At 39.3% G+C, this 20,028-nt stretch overlaps 1 protein-coding gene across 1 annotated transcript in view; it reads left to right on the top strand.

Annotated features, from left to right (window-relative positions):
* The window catches only part of FBXL4 (F-box and leucine rich repeat protein 4), a 61,427-nt gene that overhangs the window by 21,266 nt on the left and 20,133 nt on the right, over nucleotides 1-20,028 (top strand). Inside the window, exons 4-5 of the mRNA XM_042016335.1 lie at nucleotides 295-539; nucleotides 8,916-9,129. Of these exons, the coding sequence (XP_041872269.1) occupies nucleotides 295-539; nucleotides 8,916-9,129 (459 nt within the window). The remainder of the gene's footprint in view (nucleotides 1-294; nucleotides 540-8,915; nucleotides 9,130-20,028) is intronic.

The following is a 20,028-nucleotide window of genomic DNA, read 5'->3' as shown; positions in this document are numbered from 1 at the left end:
TATATATCACTGTTTAAATTAGCATGGGTAAAGAAACTTCTAATTTGAAAGCTTCCTGTCCCTTTCATATGCTGGTCTGCTTTTTCCTTTCTTGTTTAGCATGTTGTCAAATTGAGAAGCCAGTGCAGTTCTATTTAATAGTTAATCAATGATTGATTTGAGAAGTTACTTTTAAGTAAAAGGTTTTGCTTTCTTTGAAGTTAGAACATATTTTCTTATTCCTTTGCAGTTTTCCCTTAATGTTTTAAGTGCCATATGACCATCTGTGACTTTTTTTTCCTGTTTTTAATGTAGCTCATCCAGTTGATTTTGAGTCACCTTACAGTACCAGACCTGTGTAGACTAGCACAAACTTGTAAGCTACTGTATCAACATTGCTGTGATCCTCTACAATACATTCATCTCAGTTTACAACCTTACTGGGCGAGGATTAATGACACATCCCTGGAGTACCTACAGTCTCGCTGCACTCTCATCCAGTGGCTGAATTTATCTTGGACTGGAAACAGGGGAGCCATCTCTGTTTCTGGATTTAGCAGGTCAGTGTTAAATGTACAGAAATGTTTTGACAAGCTCTGTTTGCAGAGCTGCTGCATGGTAGTTTCACTAAGTATTTGAAACTTTGTTATAAAGGCAAGAAATGTCTTGGATTTACTATAAAGGGTGTGATTGCTATGACGTAGAGAAAAGGAGCAGCTAAAACAGTAAGAGATACTAAGTATAGCAGCAGAAGTCCATTGCAATCTGTACAGTCTGCATGTTACAAGCTGCTTGTGACTGAAAGACTTCTTCCAGGGGGAGCAGTGTTTTGCTTTCTTCTGGGCTTCTGAAACACTCAGCTAGAACTGAGCTGTCAAAAATCCATCTCGCAAGGAAAATGTTTGTGGTTGTTCTTTGTACAGATGAGTCATCAGTAGGACTGTATTAGAATGGCTGCAGTAATAAACTGATTGCATGCTCACATGGTATGAGCCGAGTAATCACTGGAGTCCAATGTAAATGCAAATATTTTCATAAAAATGATTTAAAACATTAGCCATATTGGAAAACAGGGGGGTTGCATGTGCATATTCCAATGAGCTGAAAATATGGCTGTGCTGTAGGTCATTAAAATAGCAAATTTGCAGGGATTCTTCTCTGTATAACAGCCATGTTCTCTGCTTTCTTAAGATATCATTTCTTGCTTCTTTGCTCATTTGCATTAGTTAAACAGCTTCTATCAGTGCATTTCATTTAAGCGAAAGTTGCTGCTTCAACTAAAGGGTAATCAGCAATGGCAGGTGAAAGCAGAAACTGACTGATAAGAAACAGAAATGTTTAATATATCTGAAAAAGTTGTCTTAACTCTCATTTGTTTTCTGAATAAAAAGTTTAAATCAAGTATGCAGACATTTTCTTTCCTTTCATGCCTAAATTCCTTACCTGAGGAAGTAAAATATTTTGAAGAAATACGTTGTCAAGATGGGAATGTCACTTCTGTTTTTCCAGACCCTCCAGTATAATGCAATAACCCTATGCATATTTGTGCTTATTAGTAGAAAGAGAAAACAGACATTGGCTAGTTGTTGAATTGAGTACAAAAATTTCTCCTAAGTTTGGATTTCATGTTAGATACGTTATGCAGAGGATAAATGCACACACTTTAATTGAGAATTCAGCTCTGAAATCATGAAGTGCCTGTTTTCTGATGCTTAGCTATTAAGTCTGTCTTTTGAAAACATAACATACGTGCATCTTTGTGGCAACTTTCTTTCATTTCCATTAATTCTTTTTTTTTTGGCATCTAGTACTGCTAAAAATCCTTTTAGTCTTGGAAGAAATTAATGCCAAATTCAGACATAAACTTTACAGTTTCTGGCATTTCTGAATTCCACTTAGTTGAAAATGACTTTATTATTACTAATTTTTTTTTGCTTCAGTGCTGAACTACAAGTAACATTTATGTGTATACAGCATTTTAAAATAATAAATATTCATTATTTGACCATTAATAATCTGTGAGTAAATATTTTCAGTGTATATTTGTTTTAAGGGATTATATTTATTTGTAACAAAGGGGAAAAAAGTTTTTTGACACTGATGCAATTCTGAAGTTATCTTAGTTTTAGGAAAAAATATTTCTCGGAAGAGATGAATGCAGTCTGGGAATGGGAGATGCAGTTCAGTTGTAAATTTTAGAAGCAAAGTTATAAGCTAAATAATTTTCATGTCTAAACTGTGCTTATTTTCCCTTCTGAAACAAAAATTCTCCACTGTAACTAGGTCTGGCTTTAAACTTTTTTCTACTACAGAAAAAAATTTGCAACTCTTTGTTCTGTAGGAGTCTTTTCTAGTAAAATTTCCCCAACGTAACTTTTTCTTTTGACAATCTTTACCAGCATATTTGTCAAATTTGCTGGCCCCCAGGAGAAGAAAATTTGCTGCTCATTTGCTATGAAAGTATCTACTAATAGAGGATACTTACTAGAACAAGAGTTTCTTTTCAAAAGTGTTAATCTAACTCTTGTTGAAAAAGGAGCTTCCTGGTAAGAGATATTGTTCCTTGACAGAAAAATCTGTTAATAAATGCTTTAGTTCTATTGCCCTGGTTGTCATTAAGATACCACCAGCCTGGGGATATTACAGCATCCAGGACACATAATCAAGAATTCACACCATTTTTCCTTTGTCCAAAAGCAGGACACTTATATTTTTGCATTTTTCTCAGCATTTGGAGTTACAGTTGGCACTGTTGAATTCAAAACTGGTGGAGTTGGTTTAATTCTTACAGTTGTACAGTTTAAGTTATGATTTCTACAAGTTGGGGTATGTTTAAATGATACTCATGCTTAAATCTTATTTTGGAAAATATCTTTCAAAAATGTTTCTATCTGTATTTTCTTAAGACAGTCTTAAAACTTAGTAGCTTGTGTAAATTTTTTATTTTAAAATGTTCATATGTGCATGAAATTATTGAAAATAGTAAGAAATTATTGGAAATATATATTTTTAAAATGTATTAAAGTGAAAAAAATTAAGAGTAATTTAAGAAATGTGACTGGAGCAAACACTGTATTTCATGAGAAGACAGAATGCTTCAGGCATATGAACATCCTGAGGCAAAGCTGAAGGTATTTTAACTTATTGATAACATCTACTCCTTAGGGCTAGAAATTACTATAATAAATTTTTCATTTCAGCATATAATATAAATTAACTAAACTTTATATTAGATTGGACTAAAAGTGTACAAAAAAAGTGAAAGGAGTATCTGAGCAGTCTCAGGAGTCTGAAATGCAAAATGACAGGGAATAAGCAAAGATTTCACAGCAAGCATTACATAAGCAGCACTGCATTTCTTGGCTTTAGAGGTCTGGTGAATCTCTTCATGCCAGGGGGGAATATCAGTGTGGGAGGATAGGACTTAAATAGGAAGAGTGAGGGGAGTTGATTGGAGGTGTACTAAATACTGAGGTGCTGAATAAATGCTCTGAGGTTTGAACAGCTCAAGGACAATGACAGTTTAAAAACAGAGTTCTGCATGCAGGTTTCCTTGGATCACTGATAATGTCATTAACTTGTTTAAACTCTTCTGCTTTAAATATATGAGGAATTAGGATTTTTATTTATGTCTGACATTTTACACTGTGAAAAAGAATTAATAGTGTTTTATTTTCAGGCAAGTGATGCAGTATTTGCATGTCAAGCACATCCAGGAATATTTCTTTAACAGTTTTGTTGTTCACGTTTGAAGGCTTTCATTGACTTTAGTCAATGTGTGTTTTGACAATGTTCAATTTGGTGAGGCTTTGCTATGAGTCCAACTAGCAGGAAGGTCAGAGAAATTACTGAAATGTGCATCAAATAGTCACAGAAAATAGGAGTAATGTGTGACTTCACAGGGATTCTCAATTTAAAAATCAGGTCTGTCTCTTGCTTTAATTTCCAGAGGTTTTTAGTAAAACTAGGGTTGGCTGTAGCTGAGAGTAAGGTATAATGTTTGTTTTGCATGTTTGTCTTGAAATAGTTTAATCTGTGTTGAGAAAAACACAAGATCAGATACTTAATATTCTTCCTACTTACATGCCATGTTTTAGGATTTGCTTACCAAAAAGGTGTAATACACGCTAGAGTAGAAAATAACATTGTACCAATTAGAATAGCTAGAGCAAGGGAAAGTGACTTAATTTTAAAACCAAGTTACTTCCAAAAGTCTCACTCTCAAGCATGAATACTTGCATGCACCAAGAGAACCAAGATATGTGTCCAAATAAATTTGTCCAGCATGTGGTCTCACCGTCCTATGCTGCTCCTGTCCTTCATCTCACTGTGGTCTCACCGTCCTGTGCTGCTCCTGTCCTTCATCTCCTAAGCCATGTGCCCTGAGAAACTGTGCACAAACGTCCACGGATGTCGGTGACCTGCTAATCTGACTTCCACCAACACACACCTCTCCACCAGCCCTTGTATTGCCATTTGTTCTTTCTCCTGCTTCTACACCTCTGTGTACCCAGTTGTTCTCCACTCATACCAACCTTAACACTTTTGTTACAATTACCCGTGCTAAATGCTGCTGCTGTCATGTAATGTGGCAGTCTCGAAAGGAAAAGCATCACTGTGAATGTAAAAATACATGAACAAGAAGGATATTAAAATGTAATTCCACAAACCATTTTATTAAATGCAAGACTGTAATTGTAAAACAAAAAGTCCTCTGTGAGTGTGTGCAAGTAATATAGATAGAACTAAATAAGAAAGAGGGGACCTCAAGATCTTGGAAGTGAAATGAGAAAGAATAAAATCCAAGTGGATTTTGACATTTTTCTTGTCTGGTGGCAGGCTCTGGAAGCAGGAGACCTGAGTAACTGGAGGGAGCATGTAGTTGGCTTGAAGCAAACAGAAATGGTAGTTTTTATAAAATACTGATTCTAGGAGGCTGATACCAAGGAAGGCCTGGCAAATGGGGCAGTGTTATATCTGTCAAGTAGGAGAGGTAACATGCCTAGCGTGGATGCTGATGTTAGGTAACATTGCAAGGGAAGGTGCTAAAGAGAAAGTTCTGTCCAACCCTGTGTTGTTCACAAATGGAAGTTGCTTGCCTTTTCCACCCTCCCCCTTGGATACCAAATTCAAATATATGTCAATGAGTACAAAATCAGTACTGAAGATTTTAACTGAAAAAAAATTTGGTAAAATCAGCATGATAGAAAGCTGTTGTGTTAATTGCACTGAAGGAATATAAAACTAGGTAGCTAATTGTGTTCGTGGAGGATGAATACACGAAAGAGAACAGGACTGTGATCCCTGCTTGTTGGAGAGTTTTCAGTAACTTTGAACTGGGGAGTATAGAGTAAGTGAGGATCATTAAGCTAACAGTGAAGTGTAGGTTCTGGGTCCAGTGCAGTTCCACCAGAAACCACTGGAGCAAATGTGATGTGTTCAGTATCTGCATAAGCACATGTCTAAAGGTATTTTGAGAATTTTGTTTGGGGGGTCTTATATTCTGACATGAAGAGTACTCTCTCTTGTACCTTGGATTTTAATTTTGTATCATGAGATATGCTTATGATGCAGACGTAAATTACAAGATTGGAAATTGTTAGTGGGCTAAGTGACCCTGTGATCATGATGGGTTTAACATCACCATGAGCAAATATCATCCTGCCTGCTAATAAATATGTTTGATGTTTCAGAAAAACTTCACTAGGACTTATTCATTGCCAAAAGCTGAAGGGGTTGAAAATAAGCAGCAGTTCTTGACAGTAGGCAGAAGGTGATGGAAAGTGAGATTCCTTACAACAATCCCCTCCCCCCAGGAAAATAAATCAGCCCCCCCAACCCAAAAACCGAAAAAACCAAAACTGAATAACTAAAAAAGCTGAAATACTGTTGTCTAGAGTGAGGATAAACTTCAAGGGAAAGGCCCAATCCAGTGTCTAGCAAAAGAAATGCACATTATTCTAGGTCGTTTAGTCATATTTTATAATAAACATGAAGGGATGAAGAGAAATCACTTCAGAAATGGTGTGTATAAAATATTGATAATAAAAGGAAAACTAAGGGGATGGATGACTGCAGAACAGAGGAGAGACTGAGAACAGGAACCAGTCAATCCTCAGTGATTAAAGGAGAGGTATGTGAAGAAATTTTGATTTGGTAGAAGGTGCTTTTTTGGGTGTTGTTTGTTTTCAAATTAGCTAAATCGAGCCAGTCAGTCAGATACTGTTAAGTCTGAGAAGTATGAAGACCATACCACGTTTGTTTTGAAAGCATGAGAACTCATATTCTACCTTGCCATATGGCTCTACGTGGAGATCCATGTAGAAAGTAGCAAAAACCTCTGTACTGAGCAGTCTGTTTAATGCAAACAAAGATCACAGTGTCCCCATCATTCAGAGGACTGTGCACTTCTGCCTGATGTTCTCTGCCCTGTGCTGGTTGGTGACTTCCTCAGATTCCTCCTTCTGTTCCTGTTCCTCTCTTTCCTACGTGCATGTCCGCTCATTCTTGTACCCTGCTGCATATTCCTTATCCCCCTCTTGTTTCTGTTTCATGTCTCTTAAATAACCTTTTCCAACAAGGCAGTAAAGCCATGAAGGGCAATGCTTGCTGCTGTCACTGTGTTTGCTCTCTGCCTGTGTTTTTCAAGTGTAATGAGTTTAAATAAAACGTTATGAGGATAATAACTCCTCAAGCTGGTGAGCCTGGAGTTCTTCTCCAAGTCTAGGGGGTTAACTGAGTGTTTCCCTGACCTGGTAATGTTAACTTTTAATAGTCCTAGAAAGAGAAAAGCATTGATCTCTACTAACATTTATAACAGCCAAGCCCTGTTAAACTATATGGCAGTTAAACTAACATCCATAATTATAATGGAGTAATTCATAAAATATTTATTTGTTAGCAAATTAAAAGCTAGAGGTATAATAAGTGGTGACTGACAAAGTTTTATGGAAAATTACCATCATTCAAACAAACCTGATAATTTGTTGATGAAAGAAGCTGTGTGAATGTATTGTTAAAGCACTCATTAAATAGAGGAATTGGCTAATTGGTAATCAGCAATGTATCCATATATCTTTACTCTGATTTCCAGGGGATTTCCATCCTGCATTTCTCCATAACAGTGTTGAACTCTATTGCTAGTCTGAAATAACACTTAAATGTTTAAATACCCGATGTTAATTGTTGTCAATTGTCATGTCATTTCAGCTCTGACATTCCCACAGGAAGGCTTACCAGTCTTTGTGAATTCACTGTATCCAGTATGGAAACTGCTTGGTGTTTGACTAAACTCTGACTTTAAAAGCTAAAATAGATTCTAGATAGAGACTGTAGAGTTAGAAAAAAACAGTGGAGGAGTAGACTTCAAGACCATACATGGCAGAACTCCTGTGGCTCTGGCGCTTATGTCTCCCCTTTTGTGTCTCAGACCCTCTCTTTGTTTCTGTTTGCTTAGGCTCATAGAAATGTTGGATGTTAGGGACCTCTGAAGGTCGTCTACTCCAGGCTCCCACTTGAAGTGCCAGTGTCCCCAACGCTAGATCAGGTCAGTCAAGGTTTCAGGTGACTCTTGGAAACACCCAGGGATGGAGATACCACCCTAGAATCTCCTTTTCCCTCTGTATTCCTTAGGATATGCATAATCACACTAAGGCCATGTAATATGCAAGGTGAAAGGAATAAAGAAAGGTGATGATGAATGGCAAGTATGACTTGAGCGAGTAATGAAAAAATAAGGAAAGGAGACGGTTTGAAAACTTGGATCTTGAAAGATGGATTTAAAGTCTTGAGCTACTGTTGGTGTCATTGAGGAATGCCTCCCTGAATGTGTCTTCTTCTAAGACCAGCAGCAATTTCATCCTAAGCTTCAGCATGAACAAATGCTTGGGAAGGCTAATAACTCTTTCATTTTAGTAGTAGGAATTTTTGTGCAAGCAGGAGCCTTGTGTCTGTGTGGCATTTCTATTACATGAGTTAAACCCAAGAAGTAATACTAACTTTGTGGTGGAAGTGTCAGAACCTGAAGCTGCTTTGTGTGCATGAATGTTTTTGTAGGTAGTAGAGCAGATAAGAACATTTATTATGAGAAACTAATTCATGCTCTTTGGCAAGTAGCTCCATTATTCTAGGAAGTAACATGGGAAACTCATTACAGCCCCTAGTTTAAGAAACTAGTTTTTCTACTGGAGAAACTACCAAAACATAACACAAACATGGCAAATGTGTGTGGTTTTTTATCCTATTAAGTATCAAGCTTACAAGCCTAGTGATTAATTTATAGTTTGAAGGTTATCTTTGCAATGAAAAGGGACTAAGCTTATGTGGTTTTGGTTACAGCTTGGATTAGAGATAAAAGAGCTTGAGTTTCTGACACGAGATCTCTGACAGGACAGCAAAATATAGAGACCATCAAAGTTTCTGAATTTCAGGTCTTTTGTCATCTGTTGTCTTAATTTTCTATAATTCCAATGAAAGTCAAATATTCCTTAGGAATTTGTGTTCTAGAACAGCTAGCAAGTGTTGATTCTGACTTGTTAATGAAAAGAATGAGATCTTATTTTTCTGGAAGTAAACACTTAAAACACTTCATCCAGTTAGAAGTATTTGTTTAACCTGATTTTTACATTTGCAGATTTTTCTGAGATAAATATGAAATTATTGGTGTAAATTTGCAGGCCATTGTCAAAATTGGCTTTCAGCTGTTTAAAAGCTTTTCAAACATGATCAGTGTTTTACTTTGCTCCATTGTCTCAGAGTTAATATTAAGAACAAAGCATTTTCTAACTTCTAAACCAAAACAGAACTTTCAAGACTAGTGTCCTTTCTTTGTTGAAAGGAATTATTTCCTGGTTTACGTGGTTAAGGTTTTGACAGTATGCAGACTCTCACCTGAAAGTATGTTAATTTTTCACTTTAAACATGGGGTTCTTTTACAGGTTCTTGAAAGTCTGTGGCTCTGAACTAGTACGTCTTGAGTTGTCTTGTGGCCATTTCCTCAATGAAACGTGCTTGGAGGTCATCACTGAAATGTGTCCAAATCTTCAGGAATTAAATCTCTCATCATGTGATAAAATACCACCTCAGGCTTTCAACCACATAGCCAAAGTGGGCAGCCTGAAGCGTCTCATTCTCTACAGAACAAAAGTGGAGGTAGGAACAACTATTTCTAACCTTTGCAATAAATATTTTCAACCCTGATAAAGTTGGTTTTGGGTTTTGTTTTTTTTTTCCAATAATGAAGAAGTAAATTAGAATTTTGAGTGTAAATTCAGAGGTAAATCCAGAAAATCCAAAGGTAGTTTAAAAAAACTTAGGATGGTTTTTTATTTTCAAAATAGCTTTCGGCCTGCATGTTTTAACTTGCATGGTACATTGGTGACTTTTCACCAGCTGTTTTAAGCAATGTGGTAAAATTACAAATTCAATGCTCTTCTCTTATTTTGAAGTGTACTCTAGACAAACTGTATTTGGTAAATATAATTGTAAAATTATAATATTTAGTAACTTTCTTTAATTCACAACATTCTCTCCTTTAAAATGACTTGCTAGTTACTAGATTCCTACAGTCTTTGTATATTAGCAGCATTTGAGACACAGAACACAATTTTTTTGTAAAACTTTTCATTTATGGTGTAAAAATTACTTCTTTGTACAGTTACTTGTCTGCCCAAATCAGAGTTGTTACTGCTTGGTGCAACACATTTCCTTCTAGGATGGAATGGGTTTGTGTGCTACAGCTGAGAAGTCTCTTGTAGTTTGCTACATTTTACAAATGTTGTATCCTTGTAAATTCAGGATTTTGAATCAGAAAAATTCCATTCCCTCTCAGTAGCTCCATTACTCATATGTTACAGCCTTACTACTGTGGTTTACTTGGAAGCTGTCGTACATGTACTTCTGTTGCTGCAAAAGGTGCTCCAAAATGGGGGAAACCCCATGTCTCTGCAGGCTTTTTCCTTACTTCTAATCCTAGATTAAACATTATAAGAAGAGTTTGGTTGTGTGTGTTACTTGTGCTTGTGCTTTTGGTACACGGAAGCCAGGTTGTGACACTCGATTGTGTGGGGTCTTAATCTGTAGTGTAATAAAAGGAATGAAGCTGGAACAGTAGGTTCTGTCAACCAGATGTGCAAGGGACATCTGAAGTTAAGAGTACCACATTGCATTCATAAGCAGTTCCCACCTGACGCGTGTTAGAGTTAGCTGGGTCTTGTTGTCCTTTATTTGGTGAATCCCCAGTACGTTTGTGCCCAAGGTCTAGCTAGGTGTCTGTAATGGTGAGTGGATAACACAAGGTAGGTAGATTAAGGGCTAGACTACCTGGGATGATTGGTGCTTACTGTGGGGTTTGCAGTGGAGTGTGCAGTCACTGTGAAGCCAGTGCCCCTCAGTAACTTGTTACATTGTGGTAGCTGCTCTCTGTATTGAAGCAATTATTATTTTCTTCAAGAAGCAAATTGGTGAGCCCTGAATTTTTTGAATAGAGCTGAATTGGTGCCTTGGGTGTATCTGTTCTGTTTCTACATTACTAGTCTTTCTGTTAATCTTGGATTAATCTCCTTTATTTCATTTTGACTGTTGGCTCTTACTCACAAAGCTTTTTCAGATCCAGGAAAGATCATTGTATCAGAGGTAGTGGTTGTATAATTTTATTATTTTCTACTGTTGATTGATTAGAATCTTCTTGATTCTACTCAGGTAACTTCTGAAGTTTGAGACTTCATGCTTGTAATAGTGCAGCAGATGAGATGTACTCTGAAGTGATTGGTAGCTGTCATTCCTCTGCTATCGCTTTGCTGAGCAGAGCTTGAAATTAGATTGAATGTAGGTGGTAAAGATTTCCTGGCTTTGAAGCCATTAAATTGTGAAGATTCACTTCTGCCTTTCATGTGTATGGACATGCCTCTGCTTGTAGCTGACAAGAACATTCATTCATAATCAAGTTTATTTAAGATTGCACTTCCATTTTATGCATAATTATGAGCAAAAGGCACTATTCCTAACAAACAGTGGAAGAGAAATTTCTGGAAATTTAAATAGGTAAATTGGATATGATGCTTATGTGTTACTTGTTAATATGAAGCCACTTAACAATATACATTGTGCATCCCAGGTCAAAAAATAAAAGGAAAAGAATGAAGATGTAGCATAGGATTTGAATTAGAGCATTAGAGCTGTGACAAAAGTCACAGATTTGTAGAAATAACATTATCTTTCTCAACATTAGCTTCTCTTAGTGCAAATCTTTGGTTATCTGTACAAAATAGGCTGCCATTCCTTTTGTACTTTTCAGCTGGTACAGAAATGCTTGTTAGTAAGTGGTGGCTATATGCAGAAAAGGATAGATTGATCAAGCATGCTGTGAAGTGATTGAGACTTCTCTAAAACTTGTCAAGGAGTGGTAAGTGTTCGTGATTTTTGTGAAATTTGTACTGCAGTCTTCATTGTTGGAGCTTTTAAGGAGCAAACAGAGGAACAATGCTAATGATTAATCAAGAGCTTGGCATTGTATTGTTGCCAATGGATCTGCTCAGTGAAAAGAATCTGAGGCTGTGAATCCACTAAGAAAAAACTGCAAACTGATCACAAGTATGTGTTTATTATGAGAAAGTAAGGTGAGAAGAACAGAGCTGATATGGTGTTCTGTTAAAGTTCTGTCTCAAAACCCAGGAAGAAGAAACCAAAAGAAAAATCTGTTCACTTCATTTAGCCTGTTTTCCTAAATAATTTAGTGGCTTGCTTTTTTTTCTTAAACCAAGCAGTATTCAAAATAAATCACAAAATTTTCATGTGTTAGAGCACATCTGGGTGAATAGTACAACTTTTGCTTTTGGTTGTGGATTTAGACGTGATTAAATAACATAGGAAGAGATGAAGATCCTCCATGCTATTTGTGAATATTTGATAATGCTGTTTCTGGTGTTGCTTTACGGTTAATAAAAAATACAGAATTAACATTTTAATAAAAGAAATTGTATTTCTCCCATTCACACCCTTAAGTACCTACCCAGATACAGGATTTTGTTACGCAATCTAAGTCTTGCTGTAGCCTTTCCCTTTACTTTTTTGCCTTTTAATACTAAAAAAGAGGAAAAAAGTTATTTCAGCATCTAAATTTAAAGTATTTGTTGTACTTTTTCCATGTATATGGTTACTGTGACACTAATAGAGAAGTTCTAAGGAAGCGCTCTGCAGAAAATTGACTACTCTTAATGATTTTTTTAGATGCATAGATTTTGAGGACAGTGGAAACATTAAAATTGATAACGTTATGTTGTCTGAGCAAGTGTAATTACAGTTTCTTCTTATTTTAGCTATTTTCTTTGAATAGGTTTTGTATTTGAAAATGTTGCCATTGTCTCTGTAATCAAAGCTCCAATTTTTAAGTATATATTTTTAGTGAAATGGGCAATGCTGGTGTTCTGCTACTTAGTGCACTGCTACTTTGGAAGATTGCTGTACCATCTGGAGGATGTTGTATTCTTTGGTCCTAACCCTGCTGATTCTTAAGGCCATATATAATGTTATTTCCTTGACATATTGAGTGTGAGGTTGTGTGTATAAAATTGTTTTCAAACCTCTGAGTTGAAGCTTCCAATGCCTTTGAATTATTTCAACCTTTCTGTTAGAAGAAAGGAAGTCCAGTGACTTCCAGTAACTCTTTAGTAACTGAAAGAAGTGTCCTGCCTGGCTATACTCCTCCCCACAAAATGTAGCTTATTTTTCCAGTGCTATAAGTTCGTTATTAAAGGTTGTCAAAGGTTGTTTGATTATGTGTATGCTTGAATAATTTGTATCTTGCTTTGAGAAACTAATCTCAACTTTTTATAAATGTAATTTCTTTGTGCTGAAGATCACTATTGTATTTGTGGGATTTTTGTGCTGGTGTTTTTGGTATTCACTAATACATAACTCCTTCATGTTTATTCATTGAGAGTGTATTCACAGCATAACTTAAGCACTTGTTGGCATTGATAAATTTGAAGAATACAATAAACAGAGGTATTACTGTCTCTGTCTGGCCCTGTGGGGTCACACGTGTGCACGCACAAACGCACGGCTAGCTTCTGTATAAAGTCAGCAGCAAAGAGATGGGAAGGTTCTTTTGTGGGGGTTCCAACAGGAGCATTTATTGCTTCTACACTGTCAAAGGTTACAAAGGCAAAAGCGAGAACAACGGCGAACTCAGGGGTTTTATCTGGGGGCAGGGAAAAGGCGGGGCTAGGGAACGGGGACCAATGGAGAAGCTCTGGGGAAGTGACAAGGGGTAGAGGCCAACAGCCAACCGGGGGAGCTGAACTGGGGTAGGTTACTGTAACAGAGCAATGCGTCCTGGGAGAAGCCTTCCTGGTCACCCTAACCCTGACCAGTAAGTCTCTGGCACCAGAGACTGTGTTACCAAGAGCTCTCTGTCCCTTGTGGCACAGGCCAATCGGCTACCACACAGTGGAGGTATTATTGTATATAGTAATTGGCAATATCTTTATCCTTAAGCATGAAATTGTCTTAATTTAATGCTTACTGTGAAGTATTTAGTCCATATAAATAATGCAGCCAAAATTGTATTTTAAAGACACCAAAGCCACAATTACAGTAGGAGAACTTGTCAGTCTTCTTATTGATGGGTGTAAATTTTAATGTAAGATTATATATTTCATGTTGCATGACATTCTGAAATCTTTCTAATGTGTAAAGAAGAAATTTTTAAAGTTTGTATTTGAATTATATTTGAGATACAAAATCAATTAAATTCAAAACCAATTACAATGGACAAAGGATTTTGTTTTTCACACATTTTAAAGCAAGTTTTGTATTTATAGATTTTATCTCTGATAATTTTGACCAAAAACAAATTTGGAACTTGGGCAGCTGTGAGAGAGGACACTGGGAATCTTGGATACCAAAAAGAAGCAGAAGAATTGTAGCAGTAATTTTAGCTCTTATTTTCTTGTGCCATGAGCAATATAAGTTAATGCTGCCATAAAACTGTTCTACAGAGTTTTCAGAAATAACCTGTTATGGGTCATATCATACCTTTGAGAGCTATTGTTTAAAGGGTTTTCACTTCGGACAAAATTCCATTGGCTTGGGTATGAATCTTTAGGATGAAGAGTTGCAAGCAAATAGTGGGGGAAAAAAAAAGTTGAAAGGCTCTAGCTGGAATGTGGATTCTTGGAATCAAGTTGAGTCAGTGACAAATAATCGTGTGATACAGGGCCTTGATGGTGCTTTTTGATTTCATGTCAGGCTGATAGCGTGGAATTTGGTTGGTTGAGCCTGTAACGTGAAGTGAGGGGGAAGAATGAAGGTGTAAAACAGATTTGCAGACATAAGGGAGGACATAATTTGACCAAATAAAGCAAAACCAGAGTACAGTAATTTAATTAACTGCTGAGACTATTACTTTCATTGAATTAATTCAGTAATTGCTGTGTTGCTGTGTCCCAGTCTCTGCTGTGCCCCTGGCACTGCCAATTAGCTGTTGAGAACAAAAAGGTGCCCCTGTATATTCTGAATCCCAGCTTGCAAATTATACTGGGTCTGTTTCTGAGGAGCCAAGTTGTTCTGACTTTTGAAAGGCAACACCTGCACTTGGTAGTAAGGCTCATTCCACCTTATAAGTGTTCATACTGCAGCAGCTTTTTAAAACATTGTCGCGGGTTCGGTTTGTAACCGGGCGGAAACACCAATTTAGTGTAGTGGTTGGGTCCAAAATACTCATTACTGTTTATCTGCTGTGAGATAAGAATTAGGAGAAATGCAAAGCAGGCACCAAACTTGAAAGAATATAAAGAAGTTTATTAACAGACCTAAAAGAGGGGAAAAAAAAAAAATTATACCACACCTTCAGAACTCTCCTCCTCCCCCCACCTTCCTCCCTTCTCCCACTGACAATGTTCAAAGACAACCCTTAAGATGTTCAGTCTGTTTACCACTTCCATAATAACCTTGTTCAGTCCATTTAGAAAGAGAAGTCTCTTCTTGCTCATGCTATGAAAACATTATCACAACGAGACAGCCGCCCACTTCCAAATATTGTTCAGTCCATTTAGGAAGAGGAATCTCTCTGTCTGCGTGTGAGTCCCTTCCCTCGACTTGCAGCTTTTCCCGCAACTGCTTTTGAGGGTCCACTCTTGAAGTTTTTTGGGGTACGATTTTAAGGTTGAGCCGTTCAGAAACAAAAACAGAGGCCCTTCTCCTTCCCTGGGAGCAAAGGGTCTTCATCATCTTCATCTTTAGGACTATCTCTGGGAGCATCTCTAGGGACTGAGGTTTTCTCCTTTCCCATTTGGAGCAAAAGTCCTCATCTGGTTCATCTCTCCCTGTCCAAACTTCTCATGAAATTACAGCTGCGTCAGCATCTGCCTATCTCAGCGCAGGTGCTTTTGCTTATGAGTTGAACACTCCACCCCCCATATCTTCATGAAATTACAACAGGATACTCTGATATATCATAGCTTCACAACAGAATTTCAGCTTTAAGCATCTCCTCTCTCTCTTCCCTCAGGTTTTCAGCTCTTCACAGCAATAAAAGGGTTACTCTCACCTCGGCCTTGCAGCTTTGCAGCTGGAATGTTGAATGTTTCTTATCGCAGTGGAGAGGGGGGAGAGCCGAGCCGCTCCGGCTGCCCACGGCAAGGCAGTGGGGGGGGTCCCACGGCTGGAACAGGTCCATCGACCCAGGATGGCCGTGGCCCGGCCCGGCCTGGCCCAAGCAGGACCTGGCCGGGCCCGCTGGCCCCCACACGGGGCCCGCAGCCACCTGTGCCAGCGCCGGAAACGAGAGAGAGCTTGGAGGGGGAGTTTGCCTATTCTTAAATGTGGATCACAGAGGTGGTCACAACTTTAAGTGGCTTAGAGAATTGTCCATATTCAAACTGGCCAGCTGATAGGTTCTATCAGTTCCCAGAGGAAACTGTAAGCACCCCTTAGCAAGGACGTCCCTTCCGGGACTATGCTTGCTAACCTATGACAAACATGTTGTAAAGTTTTGGAGACAGAAGTTTTATCATTGTCTCAAAAATCATATCTCAAAAATGATCCTGTAATCCAAGTGCATTAGGGGAAGATGGGAAGCTGATTTTTAATAAATACATTTCAGTTATTTCCCTTTTCATCATGTTTCTTTCCATGTTGTATCTTGCAAGGTGATAGCTGATGGATGCTTGAGGGAGAACAGAATTCCTGTTCTAATGCCAGCTTCTACTGTGGAGGAAAATTATTTGCTGCCATGTTTATTTTGAATCTATAAATGAAAATTGTTTGCATTACTATAAGAAGGTATCACTCAAATAGACTTGTGATTGTGGTATTTAAGGACAGGGTGGGGGGCTCATCCCAGAAAGGGACTGGGTCTTACATCTCTTGACAGCGTTTTTCAGTCAGGTTGGAGATGACAGCTGAGCTGGAGCCAGGTGGTCTGGGCTAAACAGTTTCCAGAAGTTCCTTCCCACACTTAGCTCTTGTGTGATTCTCTGATTTAGTGCTGATGACACTAACTGAGGACTTAACCTGGGAGCTTTTTTCTCCTGATCTCTGACCGGGACCATGGCCAGTTACAAGGTGCACGGTTTCTGTATGCCACACTTCTTCCATCAGTAAAATTTGTGTAGTAGCAACTTACTCATTTTATAGCTGTGGTATGAGGATAAATATAAAGAAGGCTGAGATTCTCTGACATGTGTGGTACTATATAGGATACTCTGTACAGGGGTGTGTGTGAGGACTTGAAATACTGTACATAACATAACAGGGTTTTCTAAGTTGCAGGAAGTTCAGTTTGTTACAAAGCTTTACCTTTTTTCCTCTGGAAAATTTGAGAAAAGGATTGTTAAAGCTTGCTTAAGAGGTATAATCATTTCTGGGCACAAAATGGTTGGATACTTGCAGTGATATCTCTGTCTGGGACTACATAGGCATCTTGTTCTTCCAAAAGGCCACAAAAACTACCTTGTAAAGGGTGAGGTGATCACTTCTATTTGTTTCCTTATGAAATTGCTTGGGGAACTGAAGGACTTAAGCATTAAATAAATTTGGCCACCATTTAGTTCTAACTTGACATATGATTCCCTGCCAGTTTCAATAACTGACATTTTCTGTAACATTTCATTTAGCTGAAAATTAACATATAGAGAAGTGAAAGCAGACCAAAAGAAGGTGAACGATTTGACTAGCTGTGTAGACCACAGATCCAAGTTTAGTTTCAAGAAATAGTATATTATGTATTTTGTGTGTTATTGAATGTTAGTGTACTATCCCTGGATGTGGGGTTTTTTTCTGTAAAAAATAAGCTACTGAAAATAGGTATTTATCCTCAGAACTCAAAATCCTGGAAGTAGTCTAAAGATGGGTATTTTCTGGGCAACCAGCAGGTATGAAAACTTCTTCTGAAAACTAAGGCTAGTACTTTATAATTATCTAAAACTAACTTTGTGGTTTTTTTAACTGGTTAAACCACTGACTCTTACATGTTTATAAGCATGCATCTCATCTCATCTCATCTCTATAAATCTCTCACAGTACCTTGTATCTTTAGCATAATTGTTTTGAAGTATCATAGACCAACAAGTCCGTAACTGAAGTTATCTTGATGCCTTAAAATACTGTGTGGGCAGGGAATGAATGGGAGAGGAAATAATCCTGGAATCATGTTTTACAGTTTCTTTGTTGGAGCAGATTTAGATGAAAAGTGTATTTCACCATTACTCTACATTTGGTTTTCTGCATTATTAATGTATTACGTTCTTCTTTCTGTAAGAAAAAATTGCTTTTGGGGACTACTGCAGCATGATTGTAGGTTTTTAGATGCGGAGGTATGATACCTTGAAATTCACTAAGTAGACCTTTTTTTTACTTACAGGCAGTATTGGTTTGCCCTGTTGTACCTTCCAAAAGGCATAGTTTAATAGAAGTTTGCAGAATTCTGGCTTAGCATCCAAAGAGGTTTTTAATCGTTGTGGTAGAACAGCACATGCCAAGTAATTTCTGACTTAGTTCTTTCACAGACTGTGCCAAGAAAATCCCCTCACCCAAACAGTTGATTTTTGTCTTTCTTCTAGTGCTGTATAATGCCAAAGGGAGGAAAAAATAAGTATTGTGAATTTTTTATAGATTTTTAATTACTTTTGACAGTCTTGACAAGATCATCTTTTACATTTGCATGGGGTGTTTGTAATTACAAATATTTATAGCAATAGTGGCACTCAAATTGAAATAGAATTGGTTTCTTCTGAGGATTTCCTTGGTTGGTTGATGGGGTTTTTTACTACAGGTAGTTCTAGTACGCTGAAACTTTTTTTGGTGTGGTACCTATTGTTGGGGTTTGGGGAGTTCCCCTTCTGTTTTCTTTTTTTTCTCTTGAGGAATTTTTCCCATATATGTTACTGGGGCGACAAATTCCTGGGTGCTTGGGAGAAGCAAAAGACCTGGCTGTCTCGGTTTTGAAAGACAGGTGTCTGCTAAGGAAGGCAGAGGCCCCCCTTGAAGTGGCAGATATAACCCCTTTTCCCTCCAAGTTATTATATTTTGAAATCAAGGGCCTTTAGGCAAAGATGTGGGAAATAGGAATAACAGTTCTTTACTCTCTCTCTATATATATGTATATAACCAGTCAAACAAAACAACAACAACTATGGCAGTAACAGCAATCACAAACCCAGCCCCCAGCCTTCTCGGCTGTCGGGCCCTTTCCCCTTGGGTGCAGTTCCGCTCGCAGCCGGCAGGGGCGCTGGCGGCTCCCGGTGAGCAGGGCAGGTGCGATGGTTCCCCCGCGGCTGCAGGGGGCGCTCCGGAGCGAGCTCGGGGAGCACGCAGCACCGGTGCTCCGGGGATCCCGGGAAGGGATGGAACAAAGGCTTCACAAACCCCTGGGCAGCCGATCCCGGACTCTCAGGAACAGCAGGCTGGAACAGCAGGCTAGAGCGGCAGGCTAGAACGGCAGGCTGGAGCGGCAGGGACTAACGCAAATCCCAGGTGGCAGACGAGATGTATCCAGATGGGAGAACCCCACGGAGGCCCAGGCAGGCAGGGCAAGCAGGGCTACAGCGTAGCGAAAGCTCGAAGCAGCAGCGGAGCAGGGCAGCCACAGCTCGGTCTCCAGCAGGGCAGGGAAAGCGGCTTTTGGGGTCCCGGCGTTGTTTCCAGCAGGAAGAAAGAACGGCCAAAAAGAAAGAAGCAGCAGCTCCTTTCTCTGCAGCTTCTCTCTCCGGACGCTCAGAGCGAACTGCCCCCACACCCAGGTGTAGACAAAGGAGTAGCCAGGCCTACCCCACTCCCCTTTTTGTCTTTCTTAAGTACAGCTATTTGTCCCCTAGCAACATGCATATGGGAGAAAATTCCTTTAACAGGAAAGCCTAAGACTAAACTAAACCCCAACACTGGCCACAGAGGGAGGGGTCCAGCGGGTTACTCTCTTTCACCTGGGCTTGTGGGCTGTGGTTCTCGGTGTTCGGACGGAGAGAGAGGCTGCCATCGTGGTGGAGGGAATTCATCAGCACTGCAGGCTTCTGCTTTTTCGGCTGCCTTCGTTCTACTGTGAGTAGAGCTTGCTCACTGGAGTAGCTGTTGCACTGGGACCCTAACAGCCCACCTTACTAAAAGAGAGACCTGTTCACCATCTGCTTGGGTGCCTCAGGAAAAACCTCGGGGCTCCCAAGCCCGCCTTTCCCTGCCCTGCTGGGAGCCGAGCTGCAGCCACCCTGCCCCTGCCGTTGCTTCGAGCCTTCGCTACTCTGTAGCCCCGCACGCCCTGCCTGCCCAGACCTCCAGGAGTTCCTGCTGCAGCTCCTGAGTTTAATACATCTTGTCTGCCACCCGGGATTTGTGCTCGTCCCTGCTGTTCCAGCCTGCTGTTCCCGAGGGTCCGGCCGGACACCGGGATCGGCTGCCCAGGGGTTTGTGAACCCTTTGTTCCATCCCTTCCCGGGATCCCAGGGCACCGGTGCCGCGTGTTTCCCGAGCTCGCTCCGGAGCGCCCCCTGCAGCCGCGGGGGAACCATCGCACCTGCCCTGCTCACCGGGAGCCACCAGCGCCCCTGCCGGCTGCGAGCG

Source organism: Corvus kubaryi, unplaced genomic scaffold (genome assembly GCF_017639235.1).
Source record: "Corvus kubaryi isolate FWS band 111438036 unplaced genomic scaffold, C.kubaryi_AGA036_p1.0 split3-73, whole genome shotgun sequence".
In the NCBI taxonomy this organism is placed as follows: Eukaryota; Metazoa; Chordata; class Aves; order Passeriformes; family Corvidae; genus Corvus; species Corvus kubaryi.
Note: the sequence above shows the minus strand (reverse complement) of the source record. Positions and strands in the feature narration are given on the sequence as shown.